Here is a 24,727-nt window from a genome sequence, read left to right on the forward strand (position 1 = left end):
ACTACTTGCAGAGTACATACTCCGTACATAACTATGGAGGAAATGCTCGAGTTCAATTCAATCGTTTCATCATGATTTTTTTCCTTCGAAGCCGAGATAGTAGTTGATATTTCGAAGGCACCTCCTCTTCATTGCATGCTGAGCAGTTTTCCCGCGTCGCTGATGTTTTTATAAAAACGTCATGACAAAACAATTGGCTTCAATTACGGTTTGATTGCAGTAATACCCTTGACGCCACGGAGTTCCCTGTGCGCTTCTTTTCTGGTGCTGTCCCGTCAGGCCCTTTTCGAGACACTAAGTTAGTTGGGTGCTGGGAGCCGCCCTCCAGACCTTTCAGGCCTCTGCTCCGTGTCAGTCATCTGTCCATAGGCCCTCAGGAAGCAAGATAACTCAAGACTTGAAAAGAGTGTGCCAAAGCAAACTTAGTAAATAGAGCCCTGAACTTGTGCTAGTTTGTCTAAATATCTTAAACATCCTGTATCAAGGACCTGGGTTTTCTTTCCTCCCCTCGATAGGGTAGCTGTTAAGCAACCCTAGACGGCATTCTTAAGGTATGAAAGTAAGGTAATGCGGAGAAGGATAATATCTTTCGACAAATTCAAAGTTTATAGTCCACATCATTTGCGTTGACCAACCTCAAGAATAACAAGCCACTGTAGACATCTTCTTGTTCCGTTCAGAAGCATATGGTACCTAGTCCGCCAAATACCTATGTACGGATACCAAAAACTCCAAATTTTGCTATTGGTCGAGCAGCTGTTTTTACACTTACACTGAAGCCCAGCGGAAGAACAATCCAACAACAGCTCTGTGCTTCTTCGTGAATACTACAGTATTATGCCTCTTGGACTAGATTAGCCAATACCTTGGTTTGGTTTTGAAGTTGAGGCTTATTACGCTTGTGAAATTAACCATTCATCCGACAATTGTTCCATGGATAGCTGTCTTCTTCTCGAGCCTTCTGTGGGACATGTATGACCTATTCTGTAACTTAGTACCTACAAGGCCAAGGCCATGAGGCTTCCGCCAACGTCCCCGCCCCCAGTTCCATGGGAGTACCTGACAGTCGGCATACGCACCTTCCTTCTTCCAACCTTAGTGGCTCCGGGCCACGGCCCCCGCTCTGCACCTGTTCGTGATCCCTGAAATTTAGGCGGCTCTGAGCTTCTTCGTTCTACGTGTCCTCAACACTAAGACAGAGCTCTCCACTCATTGTTAAGACGCCACCTTTCGCTTCTTCACTCTCCCCATTCTGCATTCCACCTCACTCTTGGACCTCTTATCTCCTCGAGCGCTGGGAATACCCTCATCGAGCATACACTTTCCCCTCAGTCACAAGTCCTTTTTTATTTATTTATTGTGTCCTGCTCATCCTCTTGCGCAGCTTCTGGTGACGTCCTTAATTCTCTGCTCAAGCTACTCCGTCACTTCCTTCATCATGAAGCTCAACGCTGTTGCAGCGGCCATGTCGGCTGCCATACTTACAGGCAACGTCCACGCCGAGGACATCAAGGAGGCTTCTCCTTCTGTTCCTGACAAGCTCCCTACATTCACTGTGAGTTTTTTTCTTCTTCATTTCAATGAGTAATTGATCTCGTGCTTGAGGGCTATGTAGCTCCTCCTCATGAGCTCTTGTTCTAGTCAATTGATGGCTAACCCACCCTTACAGCCCACCGTTCTGAAGGCCGATTTCCTGGAGCAGTTCACCGACGACTGGGACCAGCGATGGAAGCCTTCTCACGCGAAGAAGGATACATCTGGCTCCGAGGAGGAATGGGCTTATGTTGGCGAGTGGGCCGTTGAAGAGCCCATACAGTACAAGGGCATCGAGGGCGATAAGGGTCTCGTTGTCAAGAACCCTGCGGCGCACCATGCTATTTCTGCCAAGTTCCCTAAGAAGATTGACAACAAGGACAACACCCTTGTCGTCCAGTATGAGGTGAAGCTGCAAAGTAAGCATGACTCTGGAATCCCAATCAGTGATCGCGCATGCTGACATTTTTACCTCTAGATGGCCTCGAGTGTGGTGGCGCTTACATGAAGCTCCTCCGTGATAACAAGGCTCTCCATCAGGAAGAGTTCGCAAACACAACCCCCTACGTGATCATGTTTGGTCCCGACAAGTGTGGCCACACCAACAAAGTCCACTTCATTTTCAATCACAAGAACCCCAAGACTGGCGAGTATGAGGAGAAGCATCTCGATTCTCCCCCCACCGCCAAGATCACAAAGACCACCGAGCTTTACACCTTGATCGTTCATCCAAACAATACATACGTCATCAAGCAGAACAACGAGGAGGTCAAGACCGGCAGCCTCCTGGAGGATTTCACCCCCGCTGTCAACCCCCCGGCCGAGATTGATGATGCGAACGATAAGAAGCCCGAGGACTGGGTTGACCAAGCACGCATTCCTGATCCTGAGGCGAAGAAGCCTGAGGATTGGGACGAGGAAGCTCCCTACGAGATCGTCGACGAGGAAGCCGAGAAACCCGAGGACTGGCTCGAGAACGAGCCCGTCACCATTCCCGACCCCGAGGCCGAGAAGCCAGATGATTGGGATGACGAGGAGGACGGCGACTGGATCGCCCCTACCGTCCCCAACCCCAAGTGTGCCGACGCCTCTGGTTGCGGCCCATGGACGAAACCAATGAAGCGCAACCCCGACTACAAGGGCAAGTGGACCGCGCCTTACATCGAGAACCCGGCATACAAGGGAACTTGGGCTCCCCGCAAGATCAAGAACCCCGACTACTTCGAGGACAAGACCCCTGCCAACTTCGAGCCCATGGGAGCCATTGGTTTCGAGATCTGGACTATGCAAAGCGATATTCTCTTCGACAACATCTACATTGGTCACTCTATTGAGGACGCCAACAAGCTCGCTGAGGAGACATTTGGTGTCAAGCACCCCATCGAGAAGGCCCTCTTCGATGCCGATAAGCCAAAGCAGGAGGATAAGCCTAAGTCCCCCAGCGACCTCAAGTTCCTCGACGATCCTGTTCACTATATCACCGAGAAGGTCGAGCTCTTCAAGGCCATTGCCGCTCAGGATCCCATCGAGGCCATCAAGTTTGTCCCCGAGGTTGCTGGAGGTTTTGCCGCCATCATTATCACTGCCGCCGGCCTCGTCGCTGTCCTGTTCAACCTTGGCAAGTCGCCCGCTGTTCAGCAGACTGCTGAGAAGGCATCCGACAAGGCCAAGCAGGTCAAGGACAAGGCTGTTGAGGCCACCGCTACCGGTGCTGAGCAGGTCAAGGGCGCCGCTAACAAGCGCACCACCCGCAGCCAGTCATAAGGAAAACGAGGAGGTGATCTCAGATGGTTAGTTGTATCGGATGGAGTGATATTCAAAAGCAGACGGAGAACCTGTGGAGCTAAGAAGAGAAGCAACTTTGGAAGGAAATGTACACAATTCTCACGATTGATTGATTTGGCGCACCAGAGCAGCGATAGGGATATCAGACAATTGATAGCTTTTCAGGCTGACCTCACTCTTGATCTGTTCATGACTCGTCGTGGTGTTGCGTACGTCTAGACCACTCAAGAGGTACTGTGAAGCAAGGCGTTGGCATTGTTATCTCGGTTTGTTCGGTTTCGCATTTGCAGTAAGGGTAGGTCAACTCGACAAAGTCTTAAAACTAGGGTTTTTTACTCCTTCACCGAAATCGGCGTGCATTCACAGATAAGGGCGTCTAGTATCAGTTTAGATCGATATTGAGAAGACGAACGCCCTCCATAGACATCCATTTACGTTGGAGAATCATGGAAGGTGACCCCGACGTCCATAGATAGAGAGCAGGTCACTTGAGAAGTTGAGATAGATATGTTTCCCAATTAGGCAGGCGAAAGGAGACGAACAAACGAAGTGAGAGATCTAGTTTCTAGCCGGCAATCTCAGCCAGTAGGAGACTTGAATTGGGAGACAAACCTCAGACCGTGGTATCCATCGGCATTGACGGTAACCAGCGGACAAGCCGGAGCTCGCTCGGCAATTACCCCACACTTAGACTTTCCAGAAATGCTAGCCCTTCTCTTGGGGGAGGTTGCTAGCTTATCATGAGTTGCTCCTGCCGCCCCGCACTGACTCGTCTTTGGTGCTTGTAAGTGGTGACCTCCTCAGAGGAACGCCCCTCCAATTGCCTCCGCACCGTTGACATAGCCGGGACAGTTCCTCAGTATAAAAGTCTAGAAAACCCATGGCCTCTTGAATTCTGTCCTGTTTGTTGCTTCATTGGAAGTCATCGGGGTCAATTGCTCTTGCTCTCGCTCTCGCCTCCCTCTCCCAGTTATCGTCCCTCTCACTTACACACAACGTATTTGAGCCTCAGAGACTATACTGTCATCTTTCGTCGCCATCATGCGTCGTGCAATCTCTCGCGGCTTGGGTGCTTCCAGCCGATCTACTCCCGCTCTCTCTCGATCCTCTCTCCTCGCCTCATCTAACATCACAAGCGGCGCATCCCACGTCGCTGCCAGGCGCATTCATGCGACAAGCAAGCAGCTACAGCCCGTGACGGCTGCTTTGGCCTCAACCGCCAGCAGTTATCCTACCACCCACGCAAAGGTCGAGGTGGTCGATACCCCTTACTTCATCGACAACAAGTTTGTTTCGTCCTCGACCGATAAGTACATCGACTTACATGATCCCGCTACCAACGAGCTCGTTACTCGCGTCCCTCAGATGACCGACGCTGAGATGAAGGCTGCTGTTGCAAGCGCCGAGAAGGCTTTTAAGTCATGGAAGAACACTACTGTCATCTCTCGACAGCAGATCATGTTCCGATTTGTCCAGCTTATTCGTGAGAACTGGGACCGCCTCGCTGCTAGTATTACTCTCGAGCAAGGCAAGACCTTTGCTGATGCCAAGGGTGATGTCCTTCGTGGCCTTCAAGTCGCTGAAGCTGCTATCGCCGCCCCGGAGCTTCTCAAGGGCGAGGTCCTTGAAGTCTCCAAGGACATGGAGACCCGAACCTACCGTGAGCCCCTAGGTGTCACTGCTGCTATCTGCCCTTTCAGTGAGTAATCGGCAAGTCGCTAGCATCATACTTTAACTAATTCATGTGTAGACTTCCCTGCCATGATTCCCCTTTGGTGCATCCCTATTGCCACCATCACTGGAAACACCCTCATCCTTAAGCCTTCTGAGCGTGACCCCGGTGCTGCCATGATCATTGCTGAGCTTGTCCAGAAGGCTGGCTTCCCTGAGGGTGTTGTCAACATTATTCACGGCGCCCACCGCACCGTCGACTTCATCCTCGATGAGCCTGCTATCAAAGCGATCAGCTTTGTTGGTGGTAACAAGGCCGGCGAGTACATCTTCAGCCGTGGTTCCGCTAACGGCAAGCGTGTTCAGGCCAACCTGGGCGCCAAGAACCACGCCGTAGTCTCGCCCGATGCCAACAAGAACCAGTTCATCAATTCCATTACTGGTGCCGCTTTCGGTGCTGCCGGTCAGCGCTGTATGGCTTTGAGCACTCTTGTTATGGTTGGCGAGACCAAGGAGTGGCTCAACGAGGTCGCCGAGCAAGCCAAGCATCTCAACGTCAATGGTGGCTTTGAGGATGGCGCCGATCTCGGCCCCGTGATCTCCCCGCAGAGCAAGGAGCGTATCGAGAAGCTCATTGAGTCTGCCGAGAAGGAGGGCGCTACTATTCTTCTCGATGGCCGTGGCTACAAGCCCAGCAAGTACCCTAACGGTAACTGGGTTGGCCCTACCATCATCACCAATGTCACACCTGACATGACCTGTTACAAGGAGGAGGTCTTTGGCCCGGTCCTTGTCTGCCTCAACGCAGAGTCCATTGATGACGCTATCGACCTTGTTAATAAGAACGAGTATGGTAATGGTACTGCTATCTTCACCAGGTCTGGTGCTACTGCCGAGACCTTCCGCAAGAACATTGAGGCTGGTCAGGTGGGCATCAATGTCCCTATCCCTGTCCCCCTGCCTATGTTCTCTTTCACTGGTAACAAGAAGTCTATTGCTGGTGGTGGTGCCAGCACATTCTACGGAAAGCCTGGCATCAACTTCTACACTCAGCTTAAGACAGTAACAGCTCTATGGCAGAGTGCTGATGCCGTTGCCAAAAAGGCTGATGTTTCCATGCCTACCCAACAATAATCAGGCAGCAACTAGATGGCGGATTTGTTTTAAAAGGAAAAGCGAACAAGGAAGAATCGAAGATGGAACATGGGATATTGATGTAGATTGCATATCTGCTAGCATAATAAGGGTAGTAGTCAGGCTGTTGGGCTCAGCTGAGTGTCATGAATTTCAAAAACATCGGAACCTTCATTATATTTCGCTGCATGTATCTTACTCATCTTATATTTTCGTGTCGTCATTTTCACTATGCCACACATGATTTATGTTATTGGCAGTCTCAAAATGTTTGAGTGCTAGATGTAGAACAGTTATCCCACCCTGCCCATTCAGTGCTGATAATAAGAGAACATGTGAAGTCGTACGTACGGCGATAAAAACATGATGCTAATAATAATGATCATAATAAACAAATGCAATTTGATAAATAAAATAGATTGCGTGATATGAGTAGTGACCAACTACCAAATGTGTGCAACATGAGCAAGATTACGTCCATCTAGCGATCGATCTTACTGTGGCGGTGGCCCTCTTCTATTGCCGACAATAGCGTCTGTCTCTAAATATGCCTTCCTGGTCCCTCCTCCTTCTGTGAGTGGTGGTTGATCGGGCCACAATGGCTCGTCTTGCTTATTCCTTCTCAATGGTGATGCAGCCCCAAGCAGGGTGCTGTAGGAGTTTGCATCAGGGATGACAAATAATTGTCAACTACTCCGTACTCCTGGATATAAGAATTCGGAAATGCCAATGTGCAAAGGGATCTCTTGTCCCCCAGATGGCTTTCGAAGAATTTTAGATAGAGTATGGGTAAGTTTAAGGGTTGCGTGGGCTTTGGCTAGTCCTTTATATTAACTCATGACCCCATCCGAGCTTACTGCGTTGGAATTTTCATGAATCCGTCATAATATTCATCGAGCCATCGAGCTGCCTGAACACCAGACTCATCAAGGCTTGAGTCCCAGCGACCTATCGAGCCGACATAACCATCGGGACGAACGTTAACGATGGCTACCTCGCCAGGTCCCAGGCTGCCGAGCCATTTGTTAGTGCACAGGGAGCCACGGGTGTCCTGATCGGGAATGTCGTCGAGGTAGAAGGTCCAACGGCTGTCTTGCAGAAGAGGTGGGAGATCTGAGATTTCAATTTCCGTCTTGGGCATGGTGGCTGATTGACTTGTTAGCGAGCGATCTCCAAGTACAAGATGCGCAGGAACTTACTGATAAGACCAAAAGTGAAGAGGTGGCTGACAACGGTGTATCGCTCAGGTCGGGAGTAAACATCCTCAGGAGCTGGTGCTCGAGGTTGAGAAGCATAAGATGCGCTAGCTGCAGCAGATAGACGGCTAATAAAGGAGTCTGTGCCTGCAATAGCATGGCAGAATGTCTGCAGAAACGGTGCTGATTGTTGAACATCCCACATAAGAAGGTAAATTCGGAACTGGCCGAGCATAGGTATGTCGAGTTGGATATCCACAGGGTTGGAGTCGATATATCGAGTCACCTTGGCGGGAGGCAGAAGGCATCCTGGCTTGGCGTCTCCCATTACAAAATGGTTGTTTCCAATTCCTGGCCTGTTGATGGCATTCTCGCCATATTCAGCACCAATTCCGGAAATGAAGCGAACGTTGGTCCTGAAGTTCTCAGCGAGTGCAATGGCGTCGCCACCAGCAATTTGGTTGGCGTGCTCATAGTCAAAGTTAACCAAGTCCAAGGCAATCTTGCGTCGTTCTTCCTCGTAACTCTCGAGAAGATTTGGCTTGGCCAAGCCTCGAACCGCAAGGTTCAGCTTCCACGATAAATTCCATGAGTCGTGCATTGAGGTGTTCATACCCTGCGCAGACTTGGGAGAGTGAGTGTGGCTGGCGTCACCAGCCAGGAATGCCCTCAAATGGCCATCAGTGAAGCGACTAGCAACCCTCTGGCCAACCTGATAACGGCCGAACCACTCAACGTACTTCCAGTCCAAGCGGAACGGTGCCATAATCTTCTTCGCGCGCTTCATCATGAACTCCTGACCCAGATCGCGGCGATCAAATTTGGCACCGGCCTTCAGCTCAATATAGAAACGAGTCATATTCCTCTCTCGAGGAATGATGAGAATTGAACCGTGCTCCTGTGAGTAGACGAGCGTCTTGGACCAAATATCGGGGAAGTCGGTAATCAGTTCACCGTCAAGAACGCCCCAAATGGCAGCCTGAGACATGCCGACAGCCTTGACATCGGGAATACTTTTGCGAACCTTGGAGTGTGCGCCGTCACCTAAACAGTAATGTCAATTTCTGAGCGTATAATAAGTGTGAGCATTTGCCACTCACATCCAATCAGGTATTGAGTCAGGACCGAGCGCTTGTCTTGATTGACATTGGCACGACAGTTGACTTGGAGGGGGCCGGTCTTGTTGTCGGGGACGCTGTACGACTCAAAAGCCATGTTTCGACGGACCTCCTTGCCACGCTTTTTCATATCCTCAAGGAACAGCCCTTCGACCATACCTTGATGGACTAAAAGAATATAGGGGTCGAGAACATCGATAATAGGGGGATAATGGACTTCGCGACCAAGTCGACGAAGAGGTTCGTCCGCAGTGCTACGCCAGAATGCGATATCGAAGACACGAACACCTTGTTTTAGCAAAGTATCTGATAGTCGCATTTGTCGGAATGTTTCGATCGTCTTTGGCTGAAGGCCATCGGCTCTATTGTCAAGGTCAATTGAGTTGTTTCAATGGTACAATTGAATCGTGGTGATAAGCTTACCTTCCCACGGGCGTCTGATCGGCTCGATCATCGATTACCTCAACGTTGATGCCGAATCTGGTCAGGTTTGCGGCCAACATCAGACCGGCAGGTCCTGCGCCAACGACACATACTTGACATTCTAGCGGAGGCTCAGGAAGACTGCGAAGAAGAGCCAGAGGATCTTGAAAAGGGGGAGGAGAGCCTTCCTGGCGCTCACGATGTGCTGGAAAGGGGATTTCCATTTGGTCCATGCCGTCAGATTGGACAATGCTAGGCACCATGTTACAGTGGAAGTATTTGGGAGATCACAAGATCATGGACGACCTCTGTCGGTTCAGATTGTTGACAGAGTGTCGTCCGGCAGTAGTTGCGAGAGGTAAGGGCGGCGGAGGCTTCCGAGCTCAGGTAGAAGATGCCGCAGATGATCAAGCTGGCGGCAAAACGACGAGTGTTGTGGAAAGCAAAGGATATTCGGTAAGGTGATACTCTGTGAGGAAGTCTGCCCACTCAGTTATCGAGTGCTGTGCGTATCACACCGGAAGTGTTATATGAGCTCCCCGATATCGCCTGATGCGAAAAGGCCGTCAAGATCGAAGTCGCAAAATTGAATATGTCGTAAGATGTTTTTTTTCTCTCGAGATTTCGCTCGAGAAGATCGCGTTGTAGTATTAGTTGGATACGTATGATAGAATAGATCGATCGGTAAGTGTATGGGGTTTCGAGGTCGCGGGGCAGAATGGCCGAGTAACTATTGGACAGGCTGAATCTGACTGACAAGCTACAACTGAGACGACAAGGATTTGTGCAGATATGCTGGCTACGATGAGAATGGCGAACAAGGTGGACGAGACGGCCACAGCGATGGCACAAACGAAGATTCAGACGACGGACGACGGAGCACGAAGAGGGACACCGAGGTGAAGAGAGAATAAGAGAGGGGCTAAGTGTGAAGCTATTCCGAGCCTCAAGGTCAGATATAGGAAATACAGCACCCACGAACGGGCAGGTACCGGATTTCGGGGGTTGATGGCAAGTGACGACCGGGGTGCTACGATGCCCTGGCCTACATGGATTAAAAAGAGAGACAGAGAATGGATGGGAAGGACTAGGGTCGAGGGCAGCAAGGGCAAGTGAGATGGGGTCACAATTGCCTGGAGCAGAAGAAATGGCATGACACGATTATCGACAGCAGGCGGAGGCAGGCGACGCCAGACCTGACGAGGAGACAAGAAATGGGCTGATTTCGCGGGAGATTTTGCTGGTTCGCTGAGACACGGTCCACTCAGACGACACGGTTGACACGTTCAACTGGGTCTAACTTCCAGGGCCCTTCCTCAAATGCTTCCGCCAAGCTCCTTCACTCTTTTTCAATGGGTCTTGCCTTGAAGGGATCCACATGCTGTCTCTGGACCTGGCCCCGCTTGACGACATAGCATGTGATTGGACGATAATTGATGAATTGAATGATTTTGCTAATCCCAAAGCCAAAGCACCAGAAGTTTTGAAGAAGAAGGAGAACTAGGTGAGACAGCCCGGTTGGCATCATCGCTTCTAATCAGATCCAAGCGCAAGCAATTATATTAAAGTGTAGGTATCTCTGGAGAACATAGTGACAAATCGATGGCAGAAAATAAACACCGCTAGAAGGAAGGTCTGGAAGGTTAGACCACGGACCGACCAGGTCATGCACCAAGACCTAGACCAAAACCAATCCCCTCAACACCACCATCTTCTCCTCTTTCACAATGACACTTTGGACCAAGACAAAAAAGACGTTGAACCCGCGCCACACGCTCGCACTGTTTCGTCAAAGAACCCACTCCTGCGGCTTCTAGTCTCCGATGAGAACGTGGTGTGTCTGCTACCAGGTTGTGTGTTTACTGCTCTGACAGTAGCAAGGATCATGCACTTGTTATGTACGTAGATGAACTTCTCGTACAATATTCAACCCGCATCTGCTAACCTGTTATACCGTTTTCAGCTTTGGTCCAGTGATTTTGCTGCGGTCAGGACATGAACGATGGAGTATCAGAGTCTGACATCGCATGTTATTAAGTTCCTTTTGCCTCTTCTCCCATACGCCTGCAGGAACTCAGGGTCCTTGAGCCAGGATGAGGCCGTTATCAGGCAGTGTCATTATCAAGCACGGCGAGTGGATGCGATCCGTCAATCTGACACCGGTTTCCCCGGCCTTTGTCTGAAGTTTTGTAAGTCAATGACATATCCAGTTAAGTCCTGTAGGTTATCAGCTGAAGTTATCTAAAGTCGGGGAATTGACAATATGCAGCAAAGCCACACCGTAAGTTGTGTTATATATAGGAGCCATTTCATTGACTCAGATGGGATGGATCTGCTGGCAGTAACACACAGATTCAAACTGATACATGCAGGTCTTAGCCCAGGGCTCATGTACCTGATCTCGTCTTATGCAACAAAAGATGCAAGCATGCAGATTCAACGCAACCTGCCAGAGTTGCAATTTCCTCAACGCCGTTTGTCGGTTACTCAAACGGACGGCCACAGAGTTTTCACAAATTCTCAGATTCTCATAGTCTACTATCTCCTGTCCAGGATGAACCCTGGGTACAGTCCGCAAAGACCCATGCTTTACGTGTTACGCTGCCACATTTTAAGCAGTTGAACTGACGATGGAGCCCTTCACCACGATATGCAGCGAACGATGATCATCTCATGATATACAATCGAGCAAGGTATCTGGCAGAACGGCCCCCCTTTTCACCTCGATTGCATATGCAATCTGTCAAACTCATCACAAATATTGTATATGCATCAGCATCGAAGCTGATCCTTTGCGCAATGCAGCGTAAGCGACGTCTCTCATCTCATCCTGTTCGTAGGTGCCGTGCCAGTTCATCCGTTGGGAGCATTCCGCATTGGAGCCAACCCAAGTACTGGATGTCAATCTGTTGACTCATTTATCGCGTCATTATATGGGCTCATCACTCGAATTATGCCGCGCGTTATATGCATCCTGTTAGAGCGGCATGTCTGAGTGCTCTTAAATCAGTCAGTTGGCACCACCAACATGACATAACATCCGGGCTGGGACGTCACCAACACAATGGTACTCTATTACATGGATGACCTATAACGCACAGGCTGGTTCGGACTTAGGCGTCTGGGCAGCCCGAGCTCCCACGCACGCCCTTTATAATTGGACCTTGGGTCTTGTCGTAAGGAGTGACACTTCGAATAGGCACGAGAATGAGTTTATCACGTATCTTTGTTTGAAACTCGTGGGCCCTGCCTCAGTAGACACGTATGAAAACTGCAATATTGCAAAAGACAACGGCTCATGATGTCTTCAGTGCTCTAGTGTTCCATTCATCTGTTCACCATATGCTTAGATTACGTTCCTTGACAGTGACAAGTCAATGATATCAAGACCAGTTCCGTGTTACCTACCACAAATAGCCCCATACAATGTTATAACATACAAGTGGTACAATATGGCAAAATGAAACAATAGCAATCACAATTGATCCGCAACACTCTAGTAACAAGGCAGTCTTGATCAGGACACCAAAACCGTACTGGCGGTTGCATCCCCGTCAGCTTCCTTCTCCTCACCATTGTTCTCAATGGCTGTATCCACATCCTCAATGACTTGACGACCACTGAAGTTCTTCATATAGGCCTCGGCCTTGGCTCTCACGGGAATTGCATACCAGTCCGGTTGCATACGTAAAGCAGCCAGAATGGTTCCCGTGCCAGGAATCACAACATGCCCACTGCGCCCTGTGAGAACCTGCCTAACCACTGCATCGGCCACCGACTCGGGTGCAAGTGGTGGCATCAAGAAGTCGGTGTTTTGGTAGTATCCTTTGAAAAGAGCAGTGTTGGTGGGACCTGGATGGACGATTACAGTCCTGACCTTGGGCGCATTATATCTGGTAGTCAACTCAGCGGTCAAGCCTTCGTGAAAAGCCAAAGCAGCTGCTTTTGAAGCACCATAGTCTACCAGGTTAGGAATTGTCAACCAGCTCGCATAAGATGTCAAGGTCACAACCATGCCGTGGTTTTTAGCGACCATATCAGGAACAAATGTCTTTGCTATCCAAAAGGGCGCAAAGGTGTTGACGTCAAAGGTGAAGCGGATATCGCTGGGCTGAGACTCCAAGATAGTCTTGCCCCTGACAACTCCAGCCACGTTGATAACCACGGTCGGATGTCCCACCTCAGCTCTAATTTTTTCGGCGACGGCCTCGACATTTTCGGGCGATCGTAAGTCACATTGGAAGTAGTGGACGTTGGCCGCTATTGGGTGTCAAGTCAGCCTCCTCTTCCTATCCTGAGCCTGAACTGGGGGTCAGATGTAGGAAGATAACATACAAACTTCGAAGGACATGGGCTGAACATCAAGAACGACAACTTTGACGCCCATTTCCTCAAACAGCTTCACGATTCGACCCCCAATACCTCCTGCACCACCTGTTACGAGAACAACTTCGCGCTTCCAGTCATATTTGTCGTTAACCCAGTTGTTTCTGGTCTTATCGGACCACCATCCGCTGGCCCACCGCGCCAGAGCAACGTAGAATAGCGTTTTGAGGTGACTTGAGACGCTAGGATGGAGAATTGATAGATCTTGACCCTTCTTGGTGAGGCGAGCAAATAGCACGAGTGGAAATAGGAGAGCTGGGTTGAGAGCAGTCTGACGAACGAGTCGTAATACAACGTCAGCGCAAAAGCCTTCTCGTGGGATGAGTCCTTGATGGATCGGCATGATGGCGTTTGAGTCTGGTGTAAGTTAATCTGTTTTGATCAGATTACACCGAGATACGACTACTTTTTCATATGGAAAACAAGCAGTGCACAGGTCCAGGAGAGCAGCTCAAGTACTCGAACGACGCACTTTGCGCCCCGGATGCGCATAGGCATCTCTTATGGAGGGGGAATGGGCTTGATGCATGGTTCTCATGATGGAGCATGCAAACCGAGGTCCTTTTCCACGAACAGCTACCAACTCGCTGCTCGCTGCAGTAGTTAACAGGGATGAGGAATCCGGGGTAATACTCGAAGAGCTATTCGTCAGGGTTCTCGTAGCAGCTCCTACCGAACAACATCTTTGCTTGCGCCAAGCTGGACTATCATGAGTTAGCCATTGTTGTGGATTGTTCCTCGGCATCATGATGACCCCGCAATTCGATCGCCTTATAAAGCCATACTGAACGGGGATGGTTCCTTAATTGGCATGGCAGATGATGGTTGACATGGCGATTTGGTAACCTGCATTGGTTAGTGGGATTTGAAGATGTGCGACAACAAGACGAGCTGTTTCAACTTTCGCGCTCAGACTTTGGGACTGTGATTTATTATGGCTCGAGAGCGTCTGAACGAAGAATGGATTACTGGAACAGGTTGCCGGAATACGATACACTATATGAAAGAGCTTGCACTTGTAAGTTGGGGGGTGTCAGGATGTTAAAAGGCTACCTAACCAAGATCGTTCACAATTAAATCGCCACGAACAAACCCACCAATCCAGCATATACCGCCACCTTCGAATCTAGGACAGATCCCTTCGAATCCTCACCGCTGGCTTCAAGCTCGGTCGAGTCCCCTGGCGCAAACAAAACGCCCACTTCATTAGCTGCCTCTGCGTCGATTTCTTCGGGCGAGAGTATATCATTCGATAGCTCAGTGCAAGACGGCCGATCACCATCCTCAGGAATCGAGTTGGTGACATTGATTGGAACATCGAAGATGGTGTAGTGGTTATCGCCGTTGAGCCTAAAGTTTTGTCGGATGGAAATCTGGGCATATTGTCAGAACATATTCTGATAAGGGGATAGAAGTAGGTATTGCTCACGTTGTAAACACCACGGTCACTATCTCCTTCAGGTTTTCCATCGCCAACAAGACAGTCAGGCCACACCCAGTTGATATGCTTGACCGTGCTGCCTGGTTCTTGGGCCATGATCTCCCCGAGACTTGCATTATTAGCGGTCGCCGTTCCATTGGAGATGGTCAAGTTGCGACCTGTCATGTAACTGTAGAGGAACATTTCGACACTGAAGATCTGGTTATCGTCATCTTCGTCATACGGTGGCAACGGCAGCTTGCCGTTAGCGGTCACGTCTATAGCCACGTGTAACGTATCTTGTATCAACAATGTTATTATGGTGAAGCTATCGTCGGCGGTGTAATGCCAACTTACCTCCTCCAAGCGGCGTGTTCGGTTGAGGGGCATCCAGCACCACGAAACCAGGTGTAAAGATCTGGCCATTAGAAATTGTAAAGTTCAGTCCCAGCGCGCGCCCGGCCATCAGCAGCACGGCTGCCAGTTGTTGCTTCGATGATAGCATTACTAGGTACTACAGGTAAGTAAGTAGGTAATATCAAGTACAGGTACTCTACAAGTCCTAGCAAAATTGAGGTGTGAGAAAAGGTAGCGGCAACAACAAATTTACCATCGCGGGAAGTACGGCACAGGAACCAAAATGACTACATCTTCTTTTTGAAACCGGAAATTGGGCTTGGCCGAGCATCCAATACAGCTGCAAAATCCTTGGGAGATGTTTGAGGACGGGGGCTTGGTCCTTGATAAAAGTAAGATTACAAGGGTATTTATTTTACCGGTACATGAGGCTAAGAATATAGATGATCGGGATGAATGACTGTTTCTCAGTCTTTTATCTTGAAATGATGGCATTCCGAGTTCGATGCTGGGACTTGCTTGGCGATAAATAGCATTGATTCATAAATATCAGTTATATAGTGTGATAACTATCTGTAATCGTTCAACCATTTGTAGTGTTGCACTGTATTCATTATGAGGAGCAGCCATGGATGTTTCAGAATCAACTTGACAGGGATTCAATAATCATGGAAATTTAATAGTGAGATGCATCCCCGGCTCAAGAAAAGAATTACTGTGTAAAGCCCAAGAATCAAGAATTCGAATATACAATGTTGGCTTTTCAAGATGGAATTCCCACCTCAGTCACCAACGCGCAGCGGAATTACTTCCTTGAGTGCCACTTGGGAGCCAATGACCTAGTCGTTAGAGTGTCCGGGCATTCACTGGCGGAGCCCCCCGATAGCCAAGAGCTAAGAACCACCAACACCGCCTGCTCAGAGCAAAAGATCCTCTTGAGTTACCGAATTGGCGGCTGTGGAGCTCTTTTCTTTTATCGTGACAGAAGATATCTCACGATAGGGGAATCATTGGCTTCTAAAGGTGATCGCTAATAGATGTGATCCGAGGCTCTTGTCATTGCCCAACTCTAGCGCTAACTCAGGTTGTCAGGTCAGTTCCTACAACCCCTCCTCTCAGTAAAGGTGATCGATCAGCTTCAAAAACATCAAATCTTGATTCAGACACGTCGTTTTTTGCCCATCTTGAACATCAGGGACTCCAGCCCACCCTTGCTCATTGGTGTACACTGTTGCATTTCACTCACTACAGCATATTCAATATGCGGCTGTCAAGTCTCATCGCCCGGCACGGCTCCGTCCTTCGGCGCTGTTCCGGAGCCGCATCTCGGCCGGGCTGTTCTTATTCTCAACGCCGCCTCATGAGCTCCTCCCTGGCTGGTATCAAGGACTTGCTCAAGATCTCGGACGAAATTACAGATGCTGTTGCCACCAATAAACCCATCGTTGCACTTGAGTCAACTATCTACACTCACGGAGCTCTTGGCAATGAACTTGCCCTCCAACATTCAGATCTTGTCCGCAGTAGTGGGGGTATTCCCGCCATCATCGCCATTGTTGATGGCGTTCCTACTGTTGGAGCAACGGCATCTGACATCCTTCGCATGATTGAGAGCGGAAACGCTGTTAAAGCATCCAGGAGAGATATTGCCTACCTTGCGGGAATGGTAAGTCAAGTCAGGTACTGATTTTGGTCATACCTCGTGTGTGTAGCATTGAATCCATAAATTGGTCGACATATTTGATATACATGGGCTGTAAGGCTGACTGAAATTTGCTTCAGGGTTTGACAGGACAGAAGATTCACGGCGGCACCACCATATCAGGGACTATGTTGCTCGCCAGGCTTGCAGGCATTCGAGTGTTTGGTACTGGTGGCCTCGGCGGCGTTCACCGTGGAGGCCATGACTCAATGGACGTTTCTGCTGATCTCACTGAACTTGGCCGAACACGGGTCGCTGTCATCAGTAGCGGTTGCAAGGGTTTCCTTGATATTCCCAGGACGCTGGAATTCCTCGAGACCCAGGGTGCCCATGTGTCGACCTTTGCAGACGGACGATCTGGAAAGATTGATTTCCCAGCTTTTTGGGCTCGTGATAGCGGCATCAAGAGTCCTTCTGTTGTTCACACTGAGAAGGAGGCAGCTGCTATCATTCTGGCCCAGGAGAAGCTTGGGATCGAGTCAGGCTTGCTCTTTGCCAACCCAATCCCGGAGGAATTTGGCATTCCCGCGCCTGAGATGCAGGCCTACATCGAGCAGGCTGTCAGGGAGGCCAATGAGAAGGGTTTCACTGGCAGCGCCAACACTCCGTATATCCTGGGTAGGCTCAAGGAGCTCACAGGAGAGAAGGCCGTTATCGCCAACAAGGCGCTAGTAACGTCCAACATCACCCGGGCCACCAACATCGCTGTCGAACTCTCAAAATTGTTGTCTTCTGGTTCCGAACCAGGCGAGACTTTGTAAGTGCAGCGATGAATGGTCTCGGACGTAAATCTAATCGTAGATATAGCAATTCATATTCTGCCGCTTCATCTGCACCTGCATCTCCCGCTCCTAACGAGCTCAAGGTGTCAGAAGTAGTGTCTGACAATAAGGTCGATATCCTTGTCGCTGGCTCCGTCGCTGTTGATCTGAGTTGTGACTATGCCCCAAAGTCGGGTGACGCTTCACCCGTCCTCCACACCTCGAATCCATCTAGTATCAGCCAGTCAATCGGAGGTGTCGGCCATAATGTAGCTCTCGCTGCCCACTCTGTAAGCAAACATGCTCGAGTACGGCTCTGTAGCATGGTTGGTGATGACGTGTAAGCGTCCCGTCGTATCAAGATCTGACCCTCACTGACGTGCTGTAGTGCTGGCAAGACCATTCTTAACGGACTCAAAGCCTCCGGCCTTGACACTACCTACATTCGACAATTAGGCCATGAATACCACGGCTCTAATAGAACGGCTCAGTATGTTGCTGTCAACGATGCAAACAAGAATCTAGTTATGGCTATGGCCGACATGGGCATCTTCACAAACCACTCTTTTCCCGAGTATTGGATGTCTGCCGTCCGGGGAACCAAGCCCCAGTGGTTGGTAGTGGATGGTAATTGGAGCGAGAAAGATATTCGAGCATGGCTCAAGGCTGGACAAGATCAAGACTGCAAGATTGCATTCGAACCAGTATCGACAGCCAAATCTATGAACCTTTTCTGTTCTCAGAAAGGGCATCCGAAACTGAGAGTCTTCCCTAGGCCCACGGTAGATATCGCTTCTCCCAACAGCTACGAGCTGGCAGCCATGTACTCCGCAGCTCGTGATAACGGCTACTTTGAGGCACCAGAGTGGTTCGATATCATCGATGCCTTTGGCATGCGAGGTGCCCGAGATCGGTTTGTTAAGATGACTTCAGCCGAGCTGACTGACGCTGGTGTTCCTGTTCAGTCTGTTCAACTACTTCCTTATATTCCGACTATTGTGACGAAACTTGGTCCTCAAGGTGTTCTCCTGACCACTATCCTCGCAAAGGATGATCCCCGTCTGAAGGACCCTGGCTCCGAAGAGTACATCCTTGCTCGCTCGCTGAGCGACCACCCCAGCGTTGGTGGGCTCTATATGCGACTATTCTCTGCGGCTGAAAAGGTTCAGAACATTGTATCTGTTAACGGTGTTGGAGATACCTTCTTTGGTGTTTTAATCTCTGGATTAGCCCAGGGTGGAAAAGTCGAAAACCTCATTGATGTTGCACAAGCTGGCTCATGTTTAACACTAAAGTCTCCTGAGTCAGTGAGTCCTGATCTACACAGGCTCGAGAGTGTGTTGGCACAGGCAGCAGCCGAGTAGCGGGAGAAGGACGATTGAATACCCTGAGTTGATTTTCACTCTTTCTTCTGTTCTAGGTTTCCTTGCAATTACTAGCATCTTAAACTCCTCACATCCACATATACTTCCATTGGATCCTACTACCTACCTGTCTACTATACCTCGGTAGGCTAGACACCAAATATGTGCTCCTGTGAGCCTGTAAAGACCACTGTGAGCTCGCCAAGCTCATTGAGGTGCATTCCTGGGTAATCTTATCATACGAATATTTCAGCCTCGTTTGATCTCCCGTATGATTGGTCACTGCTCCACTAGTGCTAAAGTGAGAGAGCCAATTGTAGAGAATCGCGTGCGCAAGGCTACGCTTGCCCTCTAAAAAAATTCCATGACCATAGACATTTCCAAACCAGAAACCGCAAAACTTACTCCAGTGAGCCGAAGGACAACAATGGCGCCACCACAAGACGAAGAGATGTTAGATCCCTCATCTTCCTCCTCCTCGGAGAATGAATCTCAATTTGACTCCGAAGATGAAGTTCCTCAAAAGAAACCAACCATTGCGCTCTACGAGAAAGATTCGGACGAGGAAGAGTTGGAGCGACTTGTTCTAGGTAATAAGGCAGGCTTCCGAGCGCAATTGTTCAAAGACGATGGCATTTTTGATGGCAGCTGGGATGCGGAGGGTAAGGAACTTCAGCTTGTCGAGCAAGATCCTGGGCTGGAGGAAATCGACGACGCGGACCTGTTCATGTTCGACACGGGTGCTGGAACAGGCGCTGCAGAGGTCACAAAGGCAGCAAGGCCCACTGATGGAAACGCTCCTGTATGGGAGGATAGCGACGACGATAGACTGGCCATTTCCCTGGCTGGAGCCACTCGGTTACGAAAGCTGCGAAAGACGGAGGCCGAGGATCTTGTGAGCGGAACAGAGTACAGCAGAAGGTTGCGACAACAGTACCTCCGACTTAATCCCCTTCCAACGTGGGCGCGCGAGGCAGATGGGCGACATACCAAGCGAAGGCGATCCTCTGCAGCGTCTGACTCTTCAGCAGACAGCGAATCCGACCCTGAGATTTCTGCTCCGCCTCTTGAGAAGTTCCTTCGCGACGTCAACAGTCTGGCCGGGGCTGGATCGACCAAGAAGAGGCGCTTGCGACCCGAAGTCATTGACATCCAACGCACACGAGAGATTCCAGACAAGCACAAGGCGCCTGTCGCCAATCTTTCCTTCCACCCCGAGTTCCCGGTGCTCCTTTCCTCCAGCACCGCTTCTATCGTCTACCTCCACCACATCGCGCCAGCCGCTCATCCTACACCCAATCCTCAGTTGACTTCAGTGCAAGTCAAACAAGTGGATGTTCGAAGAGCCGAGTTCTTGTACCCTCGGGGCGACAAGGTGTTCTTCGCTGGCCGACGAAAATACTTCCACCACTGGGATCTCAAATCAGGGACGGTGCAAAAGACGACTCAGATCCTTGGTCACAGGCTCGAGCACAAGACTATGGAGCGATTCAAGCTCAGCCCGTGCGGTCGATACATGGCTATTGTTGCATCTACCAGAAAGGGAGGCGGTATCATTAACGTTCTGAACACGACATCTATGCAGTGGATTTCGGCTGCCAGACTGGCTAGTCAGAATGGCATTGCAGACTTTGCTTGGTGGAGCACTGGAAACGGTATGACTATCCTTGGTCGAGATGGTCAGGTTGGCGAGTACAGCATGGAGAGCCGCTCGTTCTTGGGAATATGGCATGATGAGGGTTGTGTCGGTGGTATTGTCCTCGGTCTCGGCGGTCATCAGGGTCCAGCTGTCCTGGGCGATGATCGATGGGTCGCTGTAGGTTCTAACAGTGGCATCACCAACATTTACGACCGGAACGAGCTTGTCGTACTCAGGTCGGAGGATGTATCTATCAAGGAACGGCCAACACCTGCAAGAGTCTTCGAGCAGCTTGTCACACCCATTACACATATTGCTTTCTCGCCAGATGGCCAGCTCATGGCTTTCGGAAGCCAACATAAGAAGGACGCTCTGCGCCTTGTGCATCTGCCAACCTGCACCGTGTACCGCAACTGGCCTACGGAACAGACGCCCCTTGGAAGAATCACTGCAGTCGCATTTGGGAATCAGAGTGACTTATTGGCGGTTGGTAATGACACAGGGAAGATCAGGCTTTGGGAGATAAGGAGTTAGATATTTAATGGACAAAAAACGGCGCATGGCTGGCTATCTGCAATCAATATCCTCTCATCCCATTGATGATCGTCCAGTATCCAATATCATATCTTGTGTCTGATCCTTCTCCAATGGACAGGTATTGGTCAGTTGAACATGTGCTTCAACAGCGTCCGAAGTGGGCTACCCTTGGGCAGCTGGTGTCGGGGGAAGAAAGCTCCCCTCTTGCGCGTCCAGACAATAAGTTCCTTTCTACTCTTGAAGAGCTTGACATCATCGGGCCTGTTCTCACATTGCAAGAACTGCTTAATGTTGACGTTGATGCTCTTGAGCGCCTACAGTAAATCAGCATCTGGAAGTTATCGTGGGTATCTGACAACTGACGTCTCGGCATTTGGTCTTGCTAGGAAGATCATTCGGTAGGCCTAGATCGGCACAAAGTCGCTGAAAATCTTGTAAGGTGCCTTTCTTGAAGTAATTGTTCCACTGGTCCATGAGGGTCACATGTTTGCTACTGGATTTAGACGAGTTGGAGGGGGTGAGGACGATGACACCGGAGCGATCAACTAGATCACTGTCTGAATATTCATCAAGGGATCGATCCATGACTCAGATGGGAATATCGTGTTCAAGTTGAGTGCAAAGTGGTTATGCTGACTTGTTGGTGACTTATGAGCCAGTTCTTACGACAGGAGAGTATGAAGGAATTGATATGTTTATGTTCTTGGGATAACACATAAAGACCATCAGTGTTATTAACCAGATCAAAGGGACATTGTGACTAGTCCAGTGACGAATATGTGAATAGCCTGGCAACATTCACTTGAGTTACTTGAAAGGCGCAACTGCAGGCTGCCGCCTGCCCATGACGCAGTTATCCGCGACGGACGGCCTTCACTATTCCACATTTCCTTGATCACTTCCAAACCAGCTTCTGTGTTATATCTGATTCATATACATAGACACTAGGAGAGAAAGAATACCGAGGCCACACATAAAGCTTTGTACACTACACCTGAAAACACAATAACCTTGACAATCTGGCTATACTTCATGCCGAGTATCCAGAAGTGCACGTAGGAAGAGCACAGCAAATTTAATCAAGGATAAAAGAAATAAAATCACTAACTTTTGTCACCTCTCGATGCTATCTCTTACTTTATTCTACACAAACTCCATTCGTAAGGTACCTATTGAGCCTCACTCATCTCCACTTTCATTTTCAAGAGGTCCCTGCTGCTCAACCTCCTTCCTTTTCTTACCAACATTTGTTCCTTGCCCTAGATCAATGGTGGGAAATTTCTTTCGGGTGGCCTTGACCAAGCCTTGAAGGCTTTTCGGAATCTTGAACGGTTCATTGACATCACCAACTCTGATCGCTGACTTGTAGCGGTCTGGAATAGGAGCGGGCGTGTTTATCTCTTCTGCCGGAAACATCTTCACTCCAGCACGAGTGATTGAGCGTGAGCCGTGAGCTGTGAGCCGTGAGCAAAAACAATTCCAGCCCTGGTTGGGTGAGGGACTGGGGGTGGTGGCTCATACTGGCTGTATCTGATGTTGAGAGCCGCCATCTTGACCTGACGCTGCCTTCGTAGATTCTTACGAAAGGTCTTTGATTTTGGCTCGGAGTGTTCATCCCAGCACCCAGCGGCTCAAAGCCAGGAAGTCCAGCATCTGGGCACCAGCCGGCACTGTCAGCTGCTGGTGACATCGAATCAGCCTGGCAGCCCACGCACTGCCTGTACCTTGTTTATATAACTCTTTTTTCAGCCTAGTGCACCTAACTTGAATATTACAGCATCATCATACACACGCCATTTGCTCATAGTATGAGTACGACCTGGCGTAAGAATTATTCCTTCCCATGGATTTTCAAGGGACGTCGAGAGCGCACCGGACCCAGTGGCTTGGTACCCGGTGGTTGAGAATCCGCAGCACAAATCGCCAGAGTACTCATCTTTGCTCGGTGATGGCCAAACTATCATACGCCCTCGAAGATATAGGAGGTACTGGAAACATTCGAGCCTGAGGAGCTTATCCGGATAAGAAACTCATGTATCTGAATGAGGCACGGTATCAGTGTGCTTGTATATGTGGGGAAAGTTTCCTGTACATAATAACAGCTGATCGGCTTCCATAGCTCAGTTGGTTAGAGCGTCGTACTAATACTTCATACCGAGTATACGGTAATGCGAAGGTCTCAGGTTCAAGCCCTGGTGGGAGCATGTCTCCAGCGCCTATCAGTTGTTTCTTTTTTTTTAGCTGTTTTCATATGGTGTTATTTCTAACTCTCTGTGACTTTTGAGCCTTTTTGCTGTATAGTTACCTATTGAAGATGTCCATGGTGTTGGTGTTGCATTGCCTTAATAGGCAATTTGCGCACAAGAGGAAGGGACATTAATCTGTAATAGAAAAAAAGTTATATTAGAAGACTCATTTTGCCCGGTCAAAACCCGAGCATATGTTTCAGTTCACATGGCCATCCTGGAGCCGGCCGCTGTGGTGAGAGGCTCTCAGGCTTGCAGCCAAGCAATTGAAATGGCATACATGTCCAACTAACATCATGAGAGAGAGTTGTTTAGTATATTGTATTTGCGGGGTGTCGGATTGGTGTAGGGTATGGCAACGAAAGCTGATCTGAGATTACGGAGAAAATCGGGTGAAAGAAAGACAAGGATGAATGAGAATGTCATGATGTAAATGCAGTTTGCTTTTTTGAAGAATGCACAGGCCCTTCAACAAGTGAGCGTTTGTATCATTTGCGGTTGAAGATGGGCGATGTTGGCCATGCGCTGTAATGCTACACATTCACATAAATCCCTGGATAATCTGTTGCTAATTGGATGAAGGTGAAAGGGCCTCGAGAAGGGCCTCATTAGAGAGCGAGGCAACTCCGATGAACCGGGTTAATACTACAGTCCTGCAATGCACGCACTGCGCTATGTAACGCAGAGTAAGGCATGTGTATGTATGTACTAGTTACTGTGCATAAATGCCGCCGGGGAAGCCTGGCATGCCTGCGCAAGCGTGGTCTGACTTCTGCGAGCTGGATGGCAGCAGACCCAGAATCAATGGTGAACAGAATCCTGAGTGGCCAGATCGTGACGCAGAATTTCGGCAGAAGTCGCTCGCGCGATAGGCATTTGATAGCGAAGTCGTCAAACTGTTGGATACAAGCTTCAGTCTAGTTGGTGAAACAGTTTATGGACAGACAGACAGACAGAACGGGAAGCGTGGCACGCGCTGCACGTATCGATTGATGATTCTTTCATCCATAGAAGCGCCTGCTGTCTACTCCCGACGCGCTCGTCAATGGCCGCTGAATGCTCTGGTAACCGATACTTTTCAAGGCGTTCATTCAGCTGGTTGATATTGATTGTGGCCACCTGAAGTGGAATGATGTGGTGTGCTGGGTAGGGGCTCGAGTTTTGAGGCTTGAGCCGTGATTGGTCAGTTTCCTCTTTGATACTCCGACTATACCAAACTCCCACAGGATGTGGCCGAAACCGAGCAGACACAGATGCCTAATGAGGATTGTGATGTCAAAGATTGGGAAACCAAGGGAATATCAGTTGACCTAATTGTAATACACAGCCAACCACTCTGCCGTAATCAGAATAAGAAACTCTAACGGCTGACCTGGCTGGCTGAACCCGGAATTGCCTGACAACCCGTCATATGCTCAGGCCTCATCTCATCCCAAGGGTAGCTTGGAGGATTAT

The 24,727-nt window shown here is 49.5% G+C and overlaps 9 protein-coding genes and 1 non-coding gene across 10 annotated transcripts; 5 read left to right on the top strand and 5 right to left on the bottom strand.

Annotated features, from left to right (window-relative positions):
- Positions 1-1,438: 1,438 nt before the first annotated feature.
- Positions 1,439-3,297, top strand: J7337_001046 (uncharacterized protein; the record flags this gene model as incomplete). Its single annotated transcript, XM_044818791.1, has 3 exons — positions 1,439-1,555; positions 1,670-1,952; positions 2,012-3,297. 3 exons carry the CDS (start codon positions 1,439-1,441, stop codon positions 3,295-3,297), a joined length of 1,686 nt encoding a protein of 561 aa, XP_044686493.1.
- Positions 3,298-4,359: 1,062 nt separating this feature from the next.
- J7337_001047 (uncharacterized protein) lies at positions 4,360-6,123 on the top strand (the record flags this gene model as incomplete). The annotated part of the gene is made up of 2 exons (XM_044818792.1): positions 4,360-5,017; positions 5,069-6,123. 2 exons carry the CDS (start codon positions 4,360-4,362, stop codon positions 6,121-6,123), a joined length of 1,713 nt encoding a protein of 570 aa, XP_044686494.1.
- Positions 6,124-6,976: 853 nt separating this feature from the next.
- On the bottom strand, positions 6,977-9,123 carry J7337_001048 (uncharacterized protein; the record flags this gene model as incomplete). The annotated part of the gene is made up of 4 exons (XM_044818793.1): positions 6,977-7,269; positions 7,323-8,363; positions 8,420-8,799; positions 8,861-9,123. 4 exons carry the CDS (start codon positions 9,121-9,123, stop codon positions 6,977-6,979), a joined length of 1,977 nt encoding a protein of 658 aa, XP_044686495.1.
- A 3,254-nt stretch (positions 9,124-12,377) lies between these two features.
- J7337_001049 (uncharacterized protein) lies at positions 12,378-13,589 on the bottom strand (the record flags this gene model as incomplete). Its single annotated transcript, XM_044818794.1, has 2 exons — positions 12,378-13,120; positions 13,196-13,589. 2 exons carry the CDS (start codon positions 13,587-13,589, stop codon positions 12,378-12,380), a joined length of 1,137 nt encoding a protein of 378 aa, XP_044686496.1.
- Positions 13,590-14,319: 730 nt separating this feature from the next.
- J7337_001050 (uncharacterized protein) lies at positions 14,320-15,171 on the bottom strand (the record flags this gene model as incomplete). Its single annotated transcript, XM_044818795.1, has 3 exons — positions 14,320-14,619; positions 14,676-14,944; positions 15,024-15,171. The coding sequence occupies 3 exons, from the start codon at positions 15,169-15,171 to the stop codon at positions 14,320-14,322; spliced, it is 717 nt and encodes a 238-aa protein (XP_044686497.1).
- Positions 15,172-16,383: 1,212 nt separating this feature from the next.
- Positions 16,384-18,850, top strand: J7337_001051 (uncharacterized protein; the record flags this gene model as incomplete). The annotated part of the gene is made up of 4 exons (XM_044818796.1): positions 16,384-16,689; positions 16,806-17,482; positions 17,533-17,826; positions 17,875-18,850. 4 exons carry the CDS (start codon positions 16,384-16,386, stop codon positions 18,848-18,850), a joined length of 2,253 nt encoding a protein of 750 aa, XP_044686498.1.
- Positions 18,851-19,301: 451 nt separating this feature from the next.
- J7337_001052 (uncharacterized protein) lies at positions 19,302-21,023 on the top strand (the record flags this gene model as incomplete). The annotated part of the gene is made up of 1 exon (XM_044818797.1): positions 19,302-21,023. One exon carries the CDS (start codon positions 19,302-19,304, stop codon positions 21,021-21,023), a length of 1,722 nt encoding a protein of 573 aa, XP_044686499.1.
- A 128-nt stretch (positions 21,024-21,151) lies between these two features.
- Positions 21,152-21,611, bottom strand: J7337_001053 (uncharacterized protein; the record flags this gene model as incomplete). Its single annotated transcript, XM_044818798.1, has 2 exons — positions 21,152-21,340; positions 21,390-21,611. The coding sequence occupies 2 exons, from the start codon at positions 21,609-21,611 to the stop codon at positions 21,152-21,154; spliced, it is 411 nt and encodes a 136-aa protein (XP_044686500.1).
- A 594-nt stretch (positions 21,612-22,205) lies between these two features.
- J7337_001054 (uncharacterized protein) lies at positions 22,206-22,576 on the bottom strand (the record flags this gene model as incomplete). Its single annotated transcript, XM_044818799.1, has 2 exons — positions 22,206-22,527; positions 22,548-22,576. The coding sequence occupies 2 exons, from the start codon at positions 22,574-22,576 to the stop codon at positions 22,206-22,208; spliced, it is 351 nt and encodes a 116-aa protein (XP_044686501.1).
- Positions 22,577-23,135: 559 nt separating this feature from the next.
- J7337_001055 lies at positions 23,136-23,230 on the top strand. The gene has a single exon. It is a non-coding gene; the product is annotated as a tRNA-Ile (tRNA).
- The last annotated feature ends 1,497 nt before the right edge of the window (positions 23,231-24,727 follow it).

This window comes from Fusarium musae, chromosome 1, assembly GCF_019915245.1.
Source record: "Fusarium musae strain F31 chromosome 1, whole genome shotgun sequence".
Classification (NCBI taxonomy): domain Eukaryota; kingdom Fungi; phylum Ascomycota; class Sordariomycetes; order Hypocreales; family Nectriaceae; genus Fusarium; species Fusarium musae.